Raw genomic sequence first — 23,256 nt, 5'->3', positions numbered from 1 at the left:
ATTAAAAATCTTTCATTTTGAGAACTTATAATAAAAAATGCTATCCATCCCCAGAGAAAGAACTGAAGGTGTATGAATATAGATTGAAGCATACTTTATTTTTTACTTTATCTTTCTTGAGGTTTTTTATTTTTGGTCTGTTTTCTTTCACAATACTATTGTAGATATGCTTTGCATGACTATATGTTACACATGTATAACCTATATCGAATTGCTTGCCTTCTGAATGGGGGCGGAGTACGGGGAAGGAGTAAGGGAAAGAATTTGGAACTCAAAGTTTTAAAAAGGAATGTTAAAAATTGTTTTTACATGTAAGTGGGGGGAAATAAAATACAAAATCAATTTTTTAAAAAGAAAGGGGAAAAAAGATCTTTCATTTTGCAAACATCAGTTTATCTGAATTTAAATATTCATGAAAATTATAGAAAACTAACAGCATGGGTAGATATACCATGACATAAATGTGTTATTTATATAACAAAATATGCCTAAGTAGGTTTGATTGCCCAAAGTATCCTCTCTCCCCCAAGTGATGAATATAGTGCCAATGTTTATTTTCATAGTATATGATTAGTTCCTTTTGTGTTTACATTGCAGGATCCATTAGTAGAAATGAAATCTTATCGACAAATGGCCCTGTTGGCATCTGCCTTTTCTTTCAGTTGGAGTAAATGGAATAAGCAGTCTGGTTCTGCAGTTGTTTTTAAGGTATATTTTCAAAAAAGTCCAAATTCAACCTACAATATCATTATAAAGAAGATACTGTTATATAATGCCTTTACAGGAACAGAACAAAAAGGAAAGATAAAGTTAATTTATCCTTTTAAAATATGAAAAAAAACTCTAATTAAAAGCAATCCAACATTTACTCAGCCACTAAAATGCCTAAGGCACTGGGCTAGATGCTAAAATAATGTGAAAAAGTCCCTAACTAAAAGAAGGGTTGCTGTTCTACTGGCAGGAGAGGGGAAAAAAAGTATGGGCTCAGATAAGTAAATAGAAGGGAATTTGAGGGAGGGAGGACTAAATCTGGGAAAGTTTTGCAAAGGAGGTGGCACCTGGGCTTTTTTGAGGGACAGGGATAAGGTGGGAGGGCATTCAAGGCATGAAGGGATGACTTGTATCAATGTCAAATTTGGGGACCAGTTAGGAGTCCATTTTGCCTGGAACAGAGAGTATGTGAAAGGAATTATTGTGAAATAAGGCTGTAAAGGTAGGCTGGACCCAGATGGTGGAAGGGCTTACCATTTTATTCTAAAGGGAAGACAATTACTGAATGTCTTTGAGTAAGGGAATGTAGAGTTAGATTTATGTTATAGAAAGATTATTTTTGGTAGATTGGAGAGAGATTAGAAGTAAGGAGACTCTTAGAGATCGATTAAATTGACAAGCGATGAAGGTTTGAAATAGGGTAGTAGCTGTATGAATAAAGGTGGGACAAAAGAGGGAAATAATATAGAGATCTTGGCAACTGTCTATATAAGGGAGGTGACAGAAAGGGAAAGGTTGGGAATGATTCCAAGCATGGCCCTGGATGATGATGAGAATGAAAGTTTCAATAGAGATAGAAAAAACTTGAAGAATTTAAAGACATAGTGAGTTATTGATGGAACATAAAGTCAGAGATGTTCAACAGACAACTGATGTAGGACTGGAGTTTCAAAGAGATGTAAAGGTCGAATATATAGATTTTTGTGGTTGTTCAGCTGTGACCACATTTAGATTTTTCTTGGAAAAGACACTGTGGTGGTTTGCCATTTTTTTCTCTAGTTCATTTTATAGATGAGGGAACTGAGGCAAACAGGGTTAAGTGACTTGCCCAGGGTCACACAGCTAGTAAGTGTCTGAGGCCAGATTTGAACTCAGGAAAATGAGTCTTCCTGATTTCAGGCCAGGCACTCTACCCATTGTACCACCTATATAGTGTGCCTCATACATAGATTTAGGAGTCATTTTTAAAGAGATGATAATTAACCAATGGGAATAGATAAAATCACTAAGTATGAAGTGTAGCTAAAAAGAGAACCCACCACAGAACTTTTTGGGACCCTGTACTTAGGGGACAGGAGACAGACGATGATCCAGAAGAGGGACTGGAAGAGTCAGAGAAGAGAACCAGAAGTGAGGAATCTTAGGGAGAAAAGAGTATCTAGGAGGAAGGAGTGACTACAAGTGTCAAAAGCAGTAGAAAAGATTAAGAAGGTTTGAAGACTGAGAAAAAGTGACTATGGGTTTAACAGTTGAGATTATTGGCAACCTCTGAGGGTGCAGCTTCAGTAGAGTAAAGGTAGAAATAAGAGTTTTGAGTGATGTTAGGAGCTGAGCCACCTGGATGAAGTTTAATGAAGACGTAGGGAATCAGAGTTGAGGAGGTTAAAATGACCAGATATGAGGAGCAAGGCCTGGTATGGAGAGAAATACTGTGGTCCAGGTGCTGTACTCTTTTACAAAGGAAGGAAAGTAACTTGACAGATTATTTCCACTAGGATTTAGAATAAGGAATATGCAAGGATGGAGTGAATAGCAAAAGAAGTAAGGTTGCCAAGCGATGGCGGCCAAGAGAATGCCTGCAAGTGGCCATGGAGAATAAGGGATTTGTTCACTTTCTCCTAACCTGTTCCATCAGGATGCATGAGAGAAGGAACAGCCTCTTATGGAGAGGTGGGCAAGGATATAGGGCTTTACCACAGATAGCCCACTGGAAGGGGAATTTGTTCATGACAGAGAAGGAGGAATGTTTGTGAACATTTTAAAAATTGTAGCTCAAACTTAAAACAACTTCAGTTTATCAAAAACCGAGCTATGCTAACAGATCCCCAAGTACTACAAATTCACTTTATTTAGAGCCAATGCCTATGTCTTGTATACAGTGATTTCAAAACTAAGTCAAACTAGATGCCTTTTAACACATGAACATCACAGTTATGGTTGTGGTGCTTGTTCCTCTGAGAGAATTATTGGATGAATAAGCATTCTCTCATTTTCAGAACTGCCTGGGGAAAAAATCTTCAACAATCTTATCAACATCTTACCAACAGCTTAATACGGGGCACTTTTCAGTCCACACTGAATGTCCATAATATATTATAATATTATATATATACACATACATATATATATATATATATATATATAATAGTTTTGAGTTAACTGGGCAGTTAGAATGTAGATAACTTTTTATTTTTGATGCACTTTGGACAAGTGTCAGTGAGGGTCCACATAGCCCTTCACCACTGGGCAATATGGTAGCTTTGTGACTCTCAGAATTCTTTGTTCTTTCATCCTTCTGTAGGCGAGTGAACTTCTCAACAAAGAATATGTTGGGGATAAAGAGTGGTCCCTTTATATGTTCAATGGTGAAAGAGCACAAAAACTCAAGATTAATGAATACAGTGAGGCGTTCTCAGAAGAATTACAAGAAGATACTGAATTTCATTCCACTTTATATCACATGATCAAAGACTTTACAAGCGAAGATGCACTGAAGAAAATCAGGAATACAAACTACCTATTTATTGATACTGTGTGCAAACTTCTACTCTCTGTTCGAGTGCTAACTTATTCTTAATGCCTATAACTTGTTGATTTGGTGAATCAAGTACACTTGAAAAAAATCAGGTATTCATTCAGCTCAATATTAGAGAAGCAGAACTTAAATTTCCCATTAAAGTTGTCTGCTTAGCATTTTTACATACAAATTTTATTTTTGAATGAAAGCACTGCAATAGAACATTTAGGCATGTTGAGAATTTCAAATACCATCATATTAAAACTGTCACGATTCTTTATTTCTTTGTCATTTCACAATAGATAAAACAGTACAAACTTTCTTCATAAGGTTCACTAAAAATCACAGGCTTCCTATGTACTTTGAGAAGAGAACAATATTCATTAGCTTAGTTTTAGAAAATTATCAGGAACATAAGAATGGCAGAAACATTTCTAAAAGATGGAGGTTTTTTATGTTTCACTTTTTATACTAAAATAATAAAGCAACTTTCCAGAGTAAAATGACTGATTTAGAGGTTGATTTTAAACTCAAAATGTGATTGCTGTTGCATGCTGCCCTTTATACTGGTGGGAGCCCATTGTGTCGGAGTTTGGTATAAGGCCAAAGAGCTTGTTGGAGTGAAGTCCAGGAGCCCCCGTTCTCTACAGGAGCAGCATCGACAGGCTTTTGAAAAAATCGGCCTGTAAAGAAACTCATAAAAGCTGCAAACAGTACAATAAACATGACAGAAATCCACAGGGTTAGATTTGCCTTTTGGAAGGAGGTCTTGAGGTCACACGCCCAGGTGGCTCCTATGTCATAACTATGAGGAAACCACAAATACAGGAAGCTGATCATGCCAGTGCATTGTATGTGTTGGCTATCAATGCTACTTTTGTTAAATATACTAAATAGTCTTTGCTATACTTTATATACTCTCTATACATCAATACTGGCTGTATCATTGCAACAGGCTACACATTATTTTGCTACCCTCTCCTTAAGATAACAATTTTAAATGAAATTTCTCCCATGAAGAAAATCAATAGGTTTCTACCTTCTACAAGTATAAAGGTACTACTATTAACAGCATATAATAGCTAGCATTTATATAGTTGTAATAGTAATGAGATTTGCAAGGAAACACACACACACACACAATTTCTTTTCAGAGGTGAGGGGACTTAGAATTTTTTTTTTTTAAAGCAATCCAGGTTAAGTAACTTGCTCAAGGTTACACGGCCAGTTATTTTTGTGTGGGTGCCGAGTATTTGAGGCTGGAACTGATCCCAGGTCTCCTGAAACTGGGGCCCGCACTCTTACTCACTGCGCCACCTGGTCGCCCCTAAGCAATTGCGGTTAAGTAACTTGCTCAAGGTTATACAGCCAGTTATTTTGTGTGGGTGTTAAGTATCTGAGGCCGGAACCTATCCCAGGTCTCCCGACTCTGGGGCCGGTGCTCTTACTATGCCACCTGGCCACCTGGGGACTTAGAATTTAAGAGATTTTTAAAGCCATATTCATGTAAAGCAAGCCATTTCCTATCATATCCTGCATACTCATCCTTACTAAATTTTACTCTTTCTCATTGCTATTTTATGTATCCAGGGATAACTAGAATTCTAATTCTTTAAGATTCAAGCCCGTCCCTCACCCCTGACAATTTGAAATTGAGTAAGTTCACTTTTATCATCATCCTCATTAACATCATCATCCTCATTGTTATAGATGCTACTAACCACAGCATCATTTAAAAGACTGTGATTCAGAGCTAAATTTTCTACTAAATAACCAGATTAATTTCAACAGTTAGATATGTAGTCTGTTTTGTATAGTTATCTGATTAAGGATATGAAGGTTAACACTTTCCTTTTCCATCTTCCCCTCCAACCTTTCATATACCCTCATACAGAATTTACCTCTTTTAGCAAATATACAACTTACAGTGAAGAAACATCCCATCTGGATTGATTTTTCTTTTCAGAAAGGCTTAGCTCCCTTGTTTCCTCTAAAATTTCCTCAGCAGGTGCTTCTGATTCTTCTTTATCTCTTTAAATAAGTCAATTTTAATATTTAAGACTGTGAGCTCATCATGCAAAATGAAAATAATGTTAAATTATAGCAGGTGACTATGATTTAAAATATATTTTTAGAAAACTATGACTACAAAATTATTCTAACAAATTCTTAATTTTATTCATGTGTTTTATTTTAAAATCTTTGAGAATATTTTTTGATCACAAAACATTTTAAGAGTATCAAAAGCATGATGGTCTTTTCCCCCCAAAAGACTTCATTCATTAAATTTGAAATACTTCAAAAATTTTGGATAACTTGACCAGGAAAAGGATTTTATGGAAACACTGATAATTTTAAACAAATCATAATGGATATAATTTTCTGGGAAAGAAAAAGTACATAAAAATAATATTTACTATTTATATAACATTTTATGGTTTGCAAAGTGCATACCTCACAAACTCAAGAGATAAATAATATGATTATTGTTACCCCTGTTTTCCAGATCAAGAAATTATGGCTCATAAAGTTTAAGTGACCTGGCCATACTCTTACAAATAATGTTACTTGAACTGGAACTGGAACTCAGATCATCTAGGTTGAAATTCAGTATTCTTCCCATGAAACCATGCTGAATGTTAAATTGATAGTGACTGTTTTCCTAGCCTGAAGATTCCTATGCTCCACTTTGCAAACCGAAGGTTGTCATTTCACTAAGCTAATAATGACTAAATGGTTTCTTAAAAATTAAATCATTTCATTATGTTCACTGAGTAGTATTTATCTATTTGGATTTGAATTTTCAAAGGTGTATTTGTCTTGTATACTTTCAGTAACTATATTAATAGGCTTTACTTACTTTGAATCACATTTCTCTCCCTCATCATCAGCCCAAGAATATGTACTCTTGAAATGCTGAAGTGATGGACGGTGTTCACTCTGCTTCGATCCCAAAATACGCCTGAATAATAAAAAAAAAACAATACAGCTCATTTCACACCACTGAAATTAGTTATACGGCTCTTATTTCATATAATACCAAAGGAAAATCTAAAACATTTTATTCATGAATAGACCAAGTTTTTGTACTAGTTGATCTTACAAAAAATATGTAGCAGTTAAACGTTACAGTATGTAACAGTATATATTTCAAATACAAATTTACCCAATTAGAAATAGGCATACATTTCCCAAAGAGTGGACAGAGTCATAAACTCACCAACTACTTGACCTCCTACTGAAGCGGTCATTTTTTTCAATTCCTGATATCTTCAGTAATTGAGATTTGAAAAGAGAAATTAGAATGTGAATTCAATGAGTTTCAAATTTTCCTATCTGAAAATTTTTGCTTTTGAAAGAGAAACTTTAGTAACTTTCTTACCAATCCTGTATTTCCAAAATTCCTCGGCAAGGTTGCAATGCTAACCCTTCGAAGAGAAGATGGCTACAGAAATACACACACAGATACACACATGCACATATGATTATGGTTCTTTGAAAAATTAAAATGACAAGATTGTTTATTATACATTTTAATGACTTCCAGAGATTATTTAGATGAATGAAATATATTCCAGTTTACTGAATTTATTTCAATTAAAGGCTAAACCACATTTCAAGTTGAAACAGAAAATAAAATTTGAATGTTACGATGAAGTTCCAAGCCTCTCAACTTTTATAGTGTAATGTCTACATCCTTTGGAAGAATGTATCGTGATAGAAGAGGTCTTTTTTTTTAGCAGTTCCAAAACGAAAATTTTCACATTTTCTCTCTGCCATAAGCCTATTTCCGTTAAATATTTGAAGTCACTGTGAAGACTAGAATAGAGAATCCTGCAAAGTTTTAAAATCTAGGCAATTAGGACTGATGGTGGTTTTCAACTACCTATCTTTGTTGGGTTTGATGTTTTAAGGATTAGTGGTATTTATATTTATTGTATATAAGCTTTATATAGATGTACTTAACTTGATCTAACAAGGAAATTCAACCACCATTAAGGGTCTTGTGTGCAGGACAGATATAATGTGAAGGAAAAATGATACTGTGAGTTTAACTAGGAAGGGATGAAAACACATACAAATAACTTAATATAAAATAAAATAGAATCAACACACAAGAGAGTCACAGTTCTAAGAAGAGAAACAACTTCTGGTTGGATAGAACAGGTGGAAAAGGTGACATTTTTGACGTAGCACCTATGTCACAGGGTTATTGTATCAAATGAAATAACATGGAAAACTTTTCGATCTTAATGTGTTCTACAAATGTTAACTATTATGATGTAATATTTACAGTATTGACAATATAAGGCATATATTCTTTAGCTTATGAAGAAGGATCTAGCTGAAAGAGCCTACTTCATAGCTTCTAATTTAAGAAACCTCTACAGTAAGGATTCATGAAGGTGTGGAAACAAGAAAAAGGTTTTGGAGAGAAAGAAAAAAAGAACAGTAACATAAATGCCATAAAGCTCACTAAATGCTTTCCTCTTAACTCTATGAGGTAGGTAATGTAAATATCTTTATATCTGAGTAAGCTGATGCTCAAGTAAATTAACCTGCCAAAGTCATATAACTAGTAAGTGCTGGAGCTGGTATTTTAAGTTTCCTGACCCTTAAGTCCCAGGGCTCATCCTATTATACCAAATTATCTCCACAAAACTGCAAAAGAAATCCAGATCAGTGGGGAGGTCGTTATAAGTATTCTGATGCTACAAACCATTAAAGAATAGAAACTAGGGAACAGAAGCAGACGTTATCTAGCTTTCCACAGGCCCAACCCCTTTAAAGTCATACTCTTAATATTCAATTAATTTTGACTAACATAGGAATAAGGGAATGATTATCCCCATCCTACATAGTCGTTTGGGGTTTGTTTTAGTCAATGTGCATAAACAGTAAATTTCCAAAATTATAAATTACAATTTTTTTAGAAATCATATTAAAATTAAAGAAATGAACTTTATCACTTTCATTTAAATTCTATTTTTGGTTTCTTATATTTTAAATATATATATAGTTAGTTAGTTAGTTTAAAAAGAAACATTCAACTTCCCAAATATCAGTCAGTTTTTAGGTAAGTAGAAATATGAAAAGATTTTGTAATTTTGCTATTTATTTCCTAAGTTACCCTGATTTTTGAAAATAAATTTAATCTATGAAAAAATTTCTAGTTACAAAATTATAGATTTTATCTGAAATGTTTTCATATTTCTAGGTAACTAAAATGTTCAGATTCATATTTTCCAAAGGAGATATTATTTTGTAAAATATTATTATAACCCAAGCTTCATCACATTAAGATCCATGAATTTGGTATGAGGTATACCTATAAAATAAGAAGAGTGAAATTTCCTGTGTGACTTTGTGGAACCGGTTGAATTGCTTTATGAGCATATTTTATAATTTAAGTACTTATTAGATCTTAGCAATGTACAACAGAATCTGTTTGTTTAATTATTTAAGGGAATTACTTTTTCTTGTGTACTTGTGCACCTGGTTTTTGGATGCTTGACATGTTTTTGGGATTGAGTTTTGTTTTGTTTATTCAATTTGTTTGTTTTTGTTCCCTAACTATGACTTCTATAGTTCATAGGCGATTCCTGGTGTGGATTCCCTCGACTGATGCAGATTGCCAATTCATCTCCAACTTTTACAGTTTCCTAGGGGTATGTTAGAGCTTAAAAGACTTATTTATGGTTGTATAGCTTCTATGTGCTAAAGACAGAACTTGAATCCATATCTTCTGGCTCTAAGGCCAACACCCTCTCTCCCACTGTACATTTTAAACATGTGCTCATCTATCTACTCTATGTAAACAAGACATGTTATTTAAAAGTAACACTTAAATAAACATTTTAATGCACTCAATGAACTCATTACTTAATGGAATCTTATTGTGAATAATTTTGTGAAACAAGTAATTACTCCATAACTTTCTTAGCATCAGGGTATATTAGAAAGAGGAATGGACTGGGAGTCAGAAGACCTAAATCCTAAACCTGGCTCCAAACTAGGTTATGACCTCAGGCAAATTACTGAACTTTTTCTGGCCTGCAGTAGCTCCATCTTTAGTAAAATGAAAGTACTCTACTATCTGGCCTCCAAGGTCTCTTTGAATTTTAAAAATCAAATAGCCTATAATTTTGTGCTATCCAGATTTTTATGTATTGGATAAGATTAAAAGATAGTTTATCCCAGGACACCATGGAACAAATAGTAAGACAATATAAATCCCATAAACTCTTTGAAATTCCATGCAGCTTTACTTACCTTAGAATTTAGAGATGCTGAACGCTTTTTAGTTTGAGTTTCATCTGAAGGGAAAAGCACACGTTATTGAAGTTATATATACAGTTTACATCAAAGTAATGATTTTCAATTTTGATTAACTCCAGTAGGTTCAAATGTCAACTCTTTTGGAAGAAAAGGACTAATTCTAGACCTTTTGTACCAAAAAATTAAATACATTTAGAATAAGAAGGGAAAATCAACTGGGGGAAATAAACTTTGCAAAAATATCACTGTTACAAGTCTGATAAATTAACAGAAATATGAAAGCTAAATAGCCATTTTTAATAGACAAAAGATAAAAGGATATCCATAAAAGTTTTCAATAAAATTGCAAACTATCAATAACCATATAGAAGACTACCCCCAAATTACTAATAATAGAAATGCAAATTAAAATTACTGTGAATCAATTCACAAACCCCAAATTGACAAAAACAAAAGTCAAAATCGTCAGTTGGAAGGGATGCAGGAAGAGAGATGACTTAGCATACTGTTGGTGAACCTGTGAATTGGGTCAACCATTTCTAAAAATAATTTGAAATGTTTCTAAAATAGTCACAAGTATCCAACCCTTTGAACCCCATACCTTTTTATACCACTGTGAAGGATGTACCCGGAGGAGAACAAACACAGAAAGAAAAATGTTTATATATTCAAATAATCATAGGAACACTTTCTTTGGCATAAAAAATGAAAAATGAAGTAGGTTTCCATTAATTGGGGAATGATTGAACAAATTGTGGAATATTAGTATAATGGAATGTTATTATGCCATAAGAATAAACAAGAATTCAGAGAAACTAGAAAGTGATGAAGAGTGAAATAGAACCAGGAAAGCACATTCACAATGACTAAAATCATGTAAAAGAAAAAAAAACACATTAGAACAAAGTTGAACACTTTGTAATAATTATAATGACAAATCTTGGCCCCAAGATAAGAAGTGTACCTCCCTCTTTTCACTGAAAAGTTGGGAAACTATGGGTATGGAAAAGGGCATATAATGACAGATATTGCCACTGTGTCAGCTGGTTTTGCTTAACTATTTTCCTTGGTTACAAAGGGTGGCTAACTGGGTAGGTTGAAGGTGATAAAAAGATATCAGTAAAATGTATTACTTAAATAGATGAAGCAGACATGCAGAGCCAAGGTGGTAGAGTCAAGGAAGCATTTTTTCTGAGCTTTCCAAAATACCTCTATGTAACAACTTTAAAAAGTGGATCAAACTAAATTCTAAGTGGGAAAATCAAAAATCAACAAAAAGTCACAGTGAGTAAATTTTCCAACCCAGGGCAGGGCAGATTAGGAAGACAGAGAGATCTTGTGGATACTGGGATTGGGGCTGCCTGGCAGTGCAGTGCATGGGAAAAGCAGCACCCACTGTGGACTATAAGAGTGGCAAAGTTGTGCCCAGGGATGGTAAGGGCATCCTGGTCAGAAATATTCCAGGGGACCCCTATGCTAGTACTGGGCATAATATCTAATGCCATTTGACAGCTGTCATCCATTTCCCAATTTTGTGTTGCATTTCTAGGATGGAGTGGAATGGTTGCAGTTGAGAAAACAGGGGGCCTCCTAGAGTGCAGACCGGGAGGGTGGTGACCAGATCTCTCTCTGGATCATACCACTTTGGAAATACTGAAAACTTACAGAAATCAAAAGGGCTGTAAAAATGGTCATTTAATGAAATAAAAGATTTTAAAGAAATCCTGATGAAAATACCCAAGCTGAATAGAAAATATGATATTCAAACACATGAGTCAAGAAACAAAAATGGCAAACATGAGTGAGAAATAATCCCTAAGAAGTTTATAATAATCCCTAAGCAGTTAGATGGAGTCTCCTGGAGGGCATGGGTATAAAACTATTAAGTTGGGATTATCTCAAAAGAAGAATGGAAGCATAGAAAAGAGGGAAGGATACACTGGAAGAAGGGGGAAGGGAAAAGAAGAATGAGGAAAATTATGTCACAAAAGTGAGCAAGGAGGGAAAAAGAGTAAAATTTTTTGTGTAGGCAACATTTGAATCTCAATTTTATTAACTGGTTCAATGAGAGAAGTGTGTGTGTGTGTGTGTGTGTGTGTGTGTGTGTGTGTGTATGTGTGTACATAGAGTTGGGTATACAAATTCATCTTACTCCACAGGGAAGTAGGAGGGGAAATTGCTAACAGAAAGGGGGAAGGAAGAGATAAAAGAGATAAAAGGGAACTGATTAAGGGGGCAGGAATGCAAAGCAAAACAGACTTTTAAGAAGGGGGTGGGGTCAAAAAAGAGAAAGTTAAATATAAAGGAATAAGGATAGAGGGAAATGCATACTAAGAAAACATATCTGTGAGTGTGAAATGAATGAAGTCACCCATAAAATGAATAAGGATAGCAGAATGGATTAGAAATCAGAATCTAACAATATATCATTTATAAAAGACATTCAAAATAGAAATACACACAGAGAGTTAAAATAAGGGGCTAGAGCAGAATCTGTTTTGCTTTAGCTGAAGTAAAAAAAAAAAAGGCAGGCATAGCAATAATGATCCCAGACAAGGCAACAAAAATAGACCTAATTAAAGACATCACCAGGGAAATTATATTTTGCTAAAATGGCAACTATATGGTACAGAGGACAGAGTACTGGGTTGAGAATCAGTAAGACTTATCTTCCTGAGTTCAAATATGGTCTGACACTTATTAGTAGTGTGACCCTGGGCAAGTCACTTAACCCTGCTTGCCTCAGTTTCCTAATCTGTAAAATGAGCTGGAGAAGGAAATAGTAAAACATTCCAGTATCTTGGCAATAAACCCCAAATGGGGTCACAAAGAGTTGGACACAACTGAAATGACTCCACAATAAAAAAACATAGACAATGAAGAAATATGAATACCAAATATATATGTACCAAATGGCATAGAATTCAAATTCTTGAAGGAAAAGTTAAATGAATTATTGGAGGAAATAGACACTAAAACTATTCTAGTGGAGTACTTCAATTTAATTCTCTCAGATATAGATAAATCTAACCATAAAATAGAAAGAAATTAATGCTATGAATAGAACTTTATTCTTTAAGCTAATTTATTTATTTTTCATTTTCAACATTCACTTCCATAAGTTTTAAATTTTTTCCCCCTTCCTTCTCTTCCCTCCCCAAGATGGCATGCAACCTGATATAGGCTCTGTATATACATTCTCATTAAACATACTTTTACATTAGTCATTTTGTATAGAAGAACCAGAATGGATAGAAGGAATGACAAACAGAAGAACGACAAAGAAACAATACAAAACAAAATAGTCTGATACACTCTGCATTCTGACTCCATAGTTCTTTCTCTGGATGTGGATGGCACTTTCCATCATGAGTCCTTTGGAATTGTTTTAGGGCCTTGCATTGCTGAGAAGGACTAAGTCTATCAGTCAGTAATTGTACACTGTGGCTGTTACTGTGTACAATGTTCATATAAGTCTTTCCAAGTTCTCCTGAAGTCCACCTGTTCATCATTTCTTATAGTACAATAGTTGAATAGAACTTTAGAAAAGTTAGATATGATAGATCTCTGGAGAATGTTGAATAGGAATAGATAGGAATACACCTTTTTTCTCAAATGTACAGAGCACCTTCACAAAAATTTACCATGTAGGAGGGCATAAAAACTTCAGAAACAAATACAGAAAAGCAGAAATATTAAATGTACCCTTTTCAAGACAAAAAAAGAGCCTAAACATAAGATTTAGCAGTTTCTATGTGAAAGGAATGGAAGACTTGGAATATGACATATCAGAAGACAAAGCAGCTAAGATTACAACTGATAATAACCTACCCAGCAAAACTGGGTATAATCCTACAGGGGGAAAAGTGAATATTTAATGAAACAGAGGAGTTTCAAGCATTCCTGATAAAAAGACCAGAGCTGAATAGAAAATTTGACATTTAAACACAAGAGTCAAGAAAAGCATAAAGAGATGCAGAAGATTGTGCAAAGGACCCAGTAGTTCAGTATTCAAGTGAGGAGAGAAATTGTTGCTTCCCCAATATCACTATATTCTTGGATTTTGCAGAGCCTTTAGGATGACTCAGGCATCTATAGGTATTTTCTTCTCTCTGCTGAGAGGTCTGTGGGTCTTTGTGAAGTACTGAGACATCTCATAGTTAAAGCCAACAACCAGGGTCTCAGCCATGCTTTCCTCATCTCTTTTGCTTTCTGTTTCCTTTGCCCGATGTTCTTCATAGACTTGTTTTACAGCAGCCATCTGCTTCCTCCGACAAACAATATTTGGAGCTGTGTTCACTGTGGCTGTTTCTTTCCTTTTAACAAAAACCTTCACAGAACTCTGGTATTTAGGTTTAGAATCCAGGGAGCAGAAGCAGGATGTGGGTTCATCCTAGACAATCCAACTGTATGGTTTTCATTTTCTCTACAACCCAAATGATTTTCTGTGGCATCTGGCTAGAAACCTTTTCACCATTCCCAGGGGTAGATATTCTCTGAACATGGCTGCATCATCATTGGATGTAATGAGGGCACTGTCATTTTCTTATATCACATCCTAGTGTACAAGGAATTCTTGGCCCTGAGAAACTTCACTGTGGTTTTTCTGGCTAGGGGCCTGACACCTTTAATAAAGTCAAGTATATCACATTCAGCATGCTGGTATTATACAGTTTGGGGATCTTCTTTCTTCCCACATGCCACTGCACCAAAGGGAAGGCAATGGTGACTGCAGACATCTACATCATCTTGATCTCTACTGTTGGTTTACTGAACTATATATATACCTTTATCGCTAAATGTTCCGTAATTCTTCTGAGGCCAGGCAGGAATACACAGGAAGGGATAAAGAATAAAGAAGAATAATTTTTAGGGGCAGGAATTTTTTAGGGGCAGGAATCATTTTAAGGCACTGCCTCATGATTTCTGCCAGAGGCATAAGAGGTTTGAAAAATAAATACATCATTCTGGCATATGCAGTTTTGGGTATCTAAATGCCGGTTACTGATATGGAAAACTAATCAGATTTAGCTGTCTGTGCAGTCAGATAATCAATAGCTAGAACAAAAATAAAAATATGACCCCCCTATGATAAAAAAAGAAAATTATAGACCAATTTCTCTAATGAATGCTGATACAATTTTTTTTTTTTTGCCTTTTGGAGGGCAATTGGGGTTAAGTAACTTGCCCAAGATTACATGGCTAGTTTTTTTGTGTGGGTGTTAAGTGTCTGAGGCTGGAACTGAACTCGGGTCCTCCTGACTTTGGCGCCAGCACTTTACTCACTGCGCCACCTAGCCACCCCCAAGATGCAAAAATTTTTAACAAAATACCAGCAAGGAGATTACAGCAATATATTATAAAATTCATATGCTATGAGCAGGCTGAATTATTATCAGGATTATAAGGTATGTTTAATATTAGGAAAACAATAAGCATAATTGTCCATATCAATAACAAAAACAAAAATTATATGATTATCTCAATAGATGCAGAAAAACTTTTGACAGAATGCAACACTCACTCCTATTAAAAACTCTAGGGGGGATGGCTAGGTGGTGCAGTGAATGGAGCACAGGTCCTGGAGTTGGAAGGACCTGAGTTCAGATACAGCTTCAGACACTTGACACTTACTAGCTGTGTGACTTTGGGAAGGTTGCTTGCTCCCCAGTTGCCCTGCCCTCCCCCCCCTCCAAAAAAGCAAAAAAATAAAAATAAAAATAAAAACACTAGGAATAAATGAAGCTTTTCTGAAAATGATAAGTGATATCTGCTTAAACCAAGAGCAAGCATTATCTGTAATGGGGATAAATTATAAGCTTTTCCAGTAAAATCTGAAGTGAAACAAGGATGCCAATTATCGCCATTATTACTCAATACGATACTAGAAATGTGACCTATACCAATAAGACAAGAAAAAGAAACTGAAGGAAAAAGCACAGACAAAAAGGAAATAAAACCACCATGTTCTGCAGGTGATATGATGATATTCTTAAAAAATCCAAGTGAGTCAACTAAAAAACTAGTTGAAACAATTAACAACTTTAGTGAAATTACAGGACATAAAATAAATCTATACAAATCATTAGTATTTTTTATATACTACCCACAAAACCAAGCAAGAAGAGATAGAAAGTAAAATTCTATGGAAATTAACTGCAGACAGTATAAAATACTTGGGATTTTACTTGCCAAAAAACACACAGGAATTATATGAACACAAGTGTAAAACACTCGACACAAATAAAAACAGATCTAAACCATTTGAGAAATATTAGTCGCTCATCAATAGGCCAACATAATATAATAAAAATGACAATGACTAAATTAATTTACTAAATTAATGACTAAATTAAAAAATGACTAAATTAATTTACTTATTCAAGGTCATACCACTCAAACTACCAAAGAATTATTTTATAAATCTAGGAAAAATAATAACAAAATTCATCTGGTGGAACAAAAGTTCAAGAATATCAAGAAAATAAATTTTTTAAAAGTGAAAGAAGGTAGCCTAGCAATGCGAGATTTCAAACTGTACTACAAAGTGGTAATCAGCAAAACAATCTGGCACTGGAGAAGAGATAGAATAGTTGATCAATTGAATCGATTAGGCAAATAATATACAGAAATAAATGACCACAGTGACCTAGTGCTTGATAAAACCCAAAGATCTAAGCTATTGGGATAAGAACTCACTATATGACAAAAATTTTGGAAAATTTGGAAAGCAGATTGGCAGAAATCAGCCTACACCAATATCTTACAGTATATACCAAGGTAAGTTCAAAGTACATAATTTACCCATAAAGGATGCTATCATAAGCCATTTCAGGGAACATGGAAGAAATTACCTTTCAAATCTATAGAGAAGGAAAAGAATTCACGACTGAACAAGAGATAGGGAGGTTCATAGGAGGCAAAATGGATTTTAATTACAGAAATTTAGAAAGTTTTTACACTAACAAAACCACTGCAGTCAAAATTAGAAGAGTAGAAAACTGGGGGGAAAATTTTGCTGCAAATTTCTCTGATAAAGGTTTAATTTCTCAAATATACAGAGAGCTGAGTGAAATGTATAAAAAACAGGCACCATTTTTCAACTGACAAATGGTCAAAGGATGTAAACAAGCAGTTTTTAGAAGAAATCAAAGCTATCAGTAGTCATATGACATATGCACTAAATAATTAATAAAGAAATGAAAATTAAAAGAACTTTGAGGTACCACCTCACATCAATGTTGGCTATGACAGAAAATGATGGGATGTGGGAAAAATAGGTACATTAATGCACTGTTGGTAGAGCTGTGAACTAGTCCAACCATTCTAGAGAGCACTCTAGAACTGTGCTTACCGTGTAGACCCTTTGACACAACAACACCAATAATAGGTCAATACTTCAAGGAGATCAAAGAAAAAAAAGACCTATACGTACAAAGATATTTCTAGCAGCTCTTTTTATGGTGGCAAAGAATTGGAAACTGAGGGGGAATTGGGGAACAGCTGAACAAGTTATGGTATGTGAATATGATGGAATACTACTGTGCTATAAGAAATGATGAAGGATGTAGTTTCAGAAAAACCTTGTTAGACTTAAGTAAACTGATGCAAAGTGAGAGAAATCAGGAGAACAATTTGCACAATAACAGAAATGTTGTAAAGGGAGTCAACTGTGAAAGACTTAGTAACTCTAATCAATAAAATGATCCACCATAGCTCCAAATAACTCATTATGTAAAATGCTATCTATCCACTTCCAGTCAGAGAACTGATGGACTCAAAGTGCAGATTGAAGCACATTTTTTCTTTATTTTTTGTTCTTTTTTTTTTCGGGGGAGGGGAACATGGATAATGTGGAAATATGTTTTACCTGACTCCAGAGTATAATGGGTATTGTGTTTCTTGCCTTCTCAATGGGTAGGGGAGGGGGTAAAAGAAGGAAGAGAATTTGGATGCGAAAATAAAAACAAAATAAATGTTACTATCTTAAGCCTCCACTAAATACCAGTGTTCTTGTGGCATTTTGTTCACATTTATAAATCAAGGAAGTCATGTGAAACTATTTCTTCAAAAGTTAGTGGATATTCAAACGAGATTCTGCCAGGATTACTCATAGTATTCTATTAAGAATAAGACTGGTAAAATTTGATCAGTGGGAAGTATCACAGATCTATCCAATATAATTTTACACATTTGTTTTTACTTCAAAGCAACAACAGCAACAAAACAACCAGAGGCCATCTTATAATACAGAACTTCCTAAGGACGGATATCTCCCTGTCATACCTGTCTTGTCTACCCATTCTACCCACCTCCATTCTTGACCCTCCAAGACCCTTCAGCTTGTTGGAGTCCAAGCACTGTTGGTAGAGCTGTGAACTAGTCCAACCATTCTAGAGAACACTCCAGAACTGTGCCCACTGCGTAGACCCTTTGACGCAACAATACCAATAATAGGTCAATACATATTGTTGTACTCCAAGAGGTCATGTGTCCTCTTGGAAAGCACAGAATTACATGGTGTAGGATGACATACAACAAGATGCTGGGGTTCCCCCCCCCCCATTTCTTAGCACATGCATGGAAACAGAAGCAATAATAACTGAGGTCAAAACTATCCTAAAGGAACACCAGTATTAGCCAAGTATTCCATAGTAAGCACATCTTCTTCCATTCTGATGAAGTAATTAGAGCATCCCTTCCATTTTCCCAAGAGAAGCACATTTTGGCTGTGAAAATAACATGGCTGCAGAAGCAAGATATTTTATCAGTAAAGTCTCCATCATGAATTTTTATTCTGAGCATGTTACAGGAGAATGAATGCAGACTGTTAGAAAAACAAAAGTGGGCAAAATTTTAAAACATTCCTGATTACCTTCATTTTCCAGGGTGCTAAAAGGCCTTTCATTCTGAAGGAGAGCTTGTTTCAGCTCTTCTAATTCCGCATGTTCTTTGGCATACATTCGTTTCAAGTTTTCAACATGCTGAATCATGACTTCCACTGCTTTACTGACTCGGCTTTCCTGATGGGGGGAAAAAGTTCCTTTTTGTGAGGCTAAATAGGGGAGTAGACTATGTGAGAAGTCAAAATGAAAAAAAAAACAACCAAAAAACACAAAACTACTAGTCATTTCTCATTTAAGTCTTGGTTAAATATCAACTTTAGAACAACAAAAACATCAATAATTAGATCCTATTTAAATAACATTTTGGACTTCTAAAGTACTTTTTTTCCCCACAACTTTGAGGTAGGGAGTGGACACATTTTCCCCATTAATTAAATTAAAGCTAAGAATCTTGTCCAGGGTCCCAGGGCTAGTAAGTAGAAGAATGGAGATTTCAACCCATGTTTACTAATTTTAGTCTGCAGAAACTTTATCTTAGATCCTCAATCATGAAAAGAATCATTAAATGTAAGCTGGTCCAAAAGTCTTAGTGTAGTTTTAAAGCTTACAACTGCTTTAAGTCTTTTAGGCTAATCTGTATTACAAGTAGGAGTCCAGAACTGTGAAGTCACCAAACCCAATCTCTTCATTTTATAGATGAAGGAATTGAATCCTAGAGCTGAGGAGACTTCCCAAGGTTAACAAACAAACAAAAAAGCAAAACCATAAAACCAACTAGTAAATAGAAGAGCCAGGCCTCAAGCACAGGTCTTCAGCCTCCACATCCAGCATTCTTTTATCAAGACTGGACACTTTTTTGATATCTCAGCTTATATGCCATTCTTCCCCCACCCCTTCCATGTTATGGTTCTTTTCTGCCTGGTTTAACAGGTTATCTGACATCAGGCAAAAGGAAGAAACCAAGGTTAATACTTAATTGCTTCTTTCCCATTTTAGTAATTGCTATATTTTGAAGAATTCTATCATTAAGTCTAAGTTATCAGAAATGAGTATCCAGAGCCTAGAACCTAACTGGGGCAATAAACTTTAGTTCCAACTAGGTACTTACTTGCTATTTTACTTACTTAGGAAAAAAAAAGGAAACAAAACTTTTCTCACTCAGTAAATTTGTTTCCTCCCATGCTATGGCCTTAACTTCTATTTTTGTGACCTAATTTCTATGACAAATTATAAATAAATCTGTACTATGAATTCCATATTAATAATTAATATATTCCATATTCAGAGAAAGAATGAAATACTGGCTAGCGATCCATTTTTGGAACCAGTAAGACCTACGTTCAAGTCCTTTCTCTGATACATACTAATTGTGTGACCTCTAATCTCTCAGAGCTCTGGACAACTACCTAACACTATAAGTTACAGAGATGGGGCTGAACTACAGTAACAAAGGAAATTCCTTCTACCAATTAAATCACAGGCCTATTCTCTATTCTTATTCCATATTTACCTGAACTCAATTCAACAAACATTTATTATAAATTTACTATGTGCAATGTACTGGGGATACACAAATTTTTAAAAAGTCCCTGACCTCAAGAAACTTAACCTCTACTGGGAAGGTATAATACGGTCAAAGATATGTTAAGTACAAGGTAATTTAAGGAGAGAAAGAGAGAGTGAGAGAGACAGTTGTGTGTGTTAGTAACTAGATCAGAGAAGGGTTTACAAAGGAGGAAGAATTTTGAAGTTGGGTGTTTTGAAAGGCAGAAATTAGGTGAAAGAGCATTTCAGGCATGGGAGAATAGTTTATGCAAATGCAAAGATAGAATTTAGGGACTAGCAAGAAGTCCTTTTTTTCTGTAATACAGACCAGGGGAATAAGCTGAAATTAAAGTGGATAGACTGGAATGAGATTATAGAGGCTTTCAAATAGAAGACTGAGTTTGCATTCAACTTGAATGCGAACAAGGCAGTGACACGATTCTATTTGTGACTCAGCAAGATTACTTTGGCAGCTGTGTTGAATTATTGGGATTTGTTGTTCTTTTTGTTAGCAAATAAAAGGAGAGGCTGAGGGGTAGCTAGGCAGCATAATAAAGCACCGTCCCTGGAGTCAGGAAGACCTGAGTTCAAATCCAGCCTCAGACACTTAACTAGCTGTGTGACCTTGGGCAAGTCATTTAACCCCAATTGCCCTGCCTTGCCCCCTTCAAAAAAAAAAAAGGAGAGGCTGGAAGCAGAGAAACTAAATTAGGAAGCTGATGAGAAGTACTAAATGCCCAAACTAGATCTGTGGTTGTGTGAATGCAGAGAAGGAACAGACATGAGAATTGATGCGGAAGGAGAGTCCATAAGACTTGGCAGCTGACTTAGAAACCATGTTGAGAGGAGATTATTTTGAAATCACTGGACTACCTGAAAACCATGATTAAAAAAACCCCAACAACTTCAAGAAATCATAAAAGAAAACTGCCTAGATCTGTTAAAACACAGATCTCATTAAAAAAGGGCAAAGGGGAAACAGAAAGAATCTGCCAGGCATCTCCTGAAAGAAACCCTCAAATGAAAACTTCCAGGAACGGCAAAACCCAAATCCTGAGTTTCTGGGTCAAAGAAAAAAATACTGCAAGCAGACAGAAATAATTCACATACTGAGAAGTCATAGGCAGGATAAAACATAATCTAGCAACCATCACTATGAAGAAGCAGAGAGCTTGGAATATGATATTCCAGATGGCAAAGTATATAGACTTACAACCAATAATAACTTACCCAGAAAAAATGAGTACAATTCTACAGGGAAAAAAAATGAGTTTTAATGAAATAGAGGACTTCTAAGCATTCCAGATGAAAAGATCAGCCATGACAAAACTTTAAAGTGAAAACATAGGAGTCAAGAGAAACATAAAAAAGTAAATATGAGAAAACAATCATAATGACTAAAAAGAGATAAAATGTTCACATTCTCATATGGAAAGATGACACATGTCCCTTCAGAACCTGATCAAAAAGCATCTAATTAGAAAAGGCTGGGAGTAGTTCTGTTAGGTTTTTTTTTTTTTTTGATGATCTTGAAAGAAGAATAGAATGTGAGTAGCATAGGAATGCCCTAGGGGAGAAAAGGGGAGAGTGAGGATAGGAAAACTATCTTACATAATTGGGGTACACAAGAGAAGGCTATAAAAACAAGGAGAAAAGGTTAAGGAATTCAATCTCATTCTTATCTGAACTTGATCAAGCCATTGTGTGAGGCTGGACTTAGTCACTGAATGCAGGAACCATCAGTGGGATCTCTAACCAGAAACTCCTAATAAAGGAGATAAAAAATAGGATAAATCTCCTGCTTCTCTCCAGCACTGGAATACACACATTGGAATGTAGCCTCTTCCTCTTCTGGTTAGATGGCTCTTTATTTATTTATTTATTTGCTTTTTGGAGGGCAATTGGGGTTAAAGTGACTTGCCCAAGGTCACATGGCTAGTTGTTGTGTGTGTGTGTGTGTGTGTGTTAAGAGTCTGAGGCTGCATCTGAACCCAGGTCCTCCTGACTCCAGGGCCTGTGCTCTATTCACTGCACCACCTAGCTGCCCCCTAGATGGCTCTTTATTTAAGGAGAGTGGTGCTTGGGTCAGTCATGTGTCATTCCTCTCCAGGCTGCACAGGGAACTTCCTCTACTATGGCCCAGCCCCAGGGCCTTTTTCTCCTCACCCCCCTCTCTTCATTTCTTTCTCTGTGCTGTTGTACATAGTGAGTACTCGATAAACGCTTGTTCACTGACTACTTGATAGTTCATAGTATCCTGTTTAAATCTCCTCTCCTCCATTATCCTCCTCAACTTAGAAAAACCATTTGTACTTCTGCTTGCTGATCTGCTTCCCAGAAACTGCAGGTTTGTATACATAAAGTAGGTAAGAAAACTGCAGTTGTGTATGAAGCAGTTGTGTAAACTAAAGCTCTTAGACTGAGCATGATACTAGAAGAAGTGAACGATGTGGATAAAAAGAATATTCCTTAGGGAAATTCCAAATTCGCTATCTTTGTCCCACATTCTATAAACGTATGTGCAAATCTAAAAAGATGTTCTTCCTGGCTTCATCAAAGGTTTAATAGCTCCCCTGTTTTCTTTTGCTGTTCTCTATCCTGGAGATAATGACCCTCTATAAACCAGAAGGGAGGGTCTAATTGCCCTGGTTCTGTATAGTATATAAGGAGATTCTGCCAGACCTAAGCCCAAGGCTATTGTGTAATAATAAAGGCCTAGAATTCTCAGATAGCCCAACCTGAGCCCAGAGACCCTGTCCTGGCCAATCACTGCCTTAAGGTCTCAGAGGCATAAATCCTAAATAGAGGATACTGATTATTCACATCAGAAGGAAGGTCTCTTCTGTCTAAAAACAAGCAATCTGGGCCTTCTGAGCCACAAAAAAATGTTGGTTCTTAGGTTGGTGTGTATGTATGTGACCAGAGACTCCACAGTGGCAGAGCAACACGCCCCTAATCTGAAAGCCCGTGAGGCACACTTCTTTAGATTTCCTGTACTCCCCGATCACCTGAGATTCAGTCAATTTTACCATATCCTTCTACAAAATCCTTCCTTGCATCCATGAGTTGTGCACTGGG

General features: G+C 35.6%; 2 protein-coding genes across 2 annotated transcripts in view; one reads left to right on the top strand and one right to left on the bottom strand.

The window, feature by feature from the left end:
- The window catches only part of LOC138176109 (dynein axonemal intermediate chain 7-like), a 93,856-nt gene extending 90,231 nt beyond the window's left edge, over positions 1-3,625 (top strand). The window contains exons 15-16 of the mRNA XM_069106852.1: positions 598-708; positions 3,293-3,625. Coding sequence (XP_068962953.1) covers positions 598-708; positions 3,293-3,568 — 387 coding nt within the window. The 3' untranslated portion in view covers positions 3,569-3,625. The remainder of the gene's footprint in view (positions 1-597; positions 709-3,292) is intronic.
- A 314-nt stretch (positions 3,626-3,939) lies between these two features.
- The window catches only part of LOC138176091 (inositol 1,4,5-triphosphate receptor associated 2-like), a 116,194-nt gene continuing 96,877 nt past the window's right edge, over positions 3,940-23,256 (bottom strand). The window contains exons 33-39 of the mRNA XM_069106817.1: positions 18,663-18,810; positions 9,782-9,825; positions 6,891-6,953; positions 6,729-6,778; positions 6,369-6,470; positions 5,435-5,539; positions 3,940-4,313 (exon numbers count right to left, since the gene is read on the bottom strand). Of these exons, the coding sequence (XP_068962918.1) occupies positions 4,070-4,313; positions 5,435-5,539; positions 6,369-6,470; positions 6,729-6,778; positions 6,891-6,953; positions 9,782-9,825; positions 18,663-18,810 (756 nt within the window). The 3' untranslated portion in view covers positions 3,940-4,069. The remainder of the gene's footprint in view (positions 4,314-5,434; positions 5,540-6,368; positions 6,471-6,728; positions 6,779-6,890; positions 6,954-9,781; positions 9,826-18,662; positions 18,811-23,256) is intronic.

The sequence above is a fragment of the Petaurus breviceps genome, unplaced genomic scaffold (assembly GCF_028583685.1).
Source record: "Petaurus breviceps papuanus isolate PSGF00001 unplaced genomic scaffold, PetGlider_PUasm1.0 81, whole genome shotgun sequence".
Taxonomy (NCBI): Eukaryota; Metazoa; Chordata; class Mammalia; order Diprotodontia; family Petauridae; genus Petaurus; species Petaurus breviceps.
The sequence above is the reverse complement of the archived record's forward strand: the minus strand, read 5'-3'. Positions and strand labels throughout refer to the sequence as shown.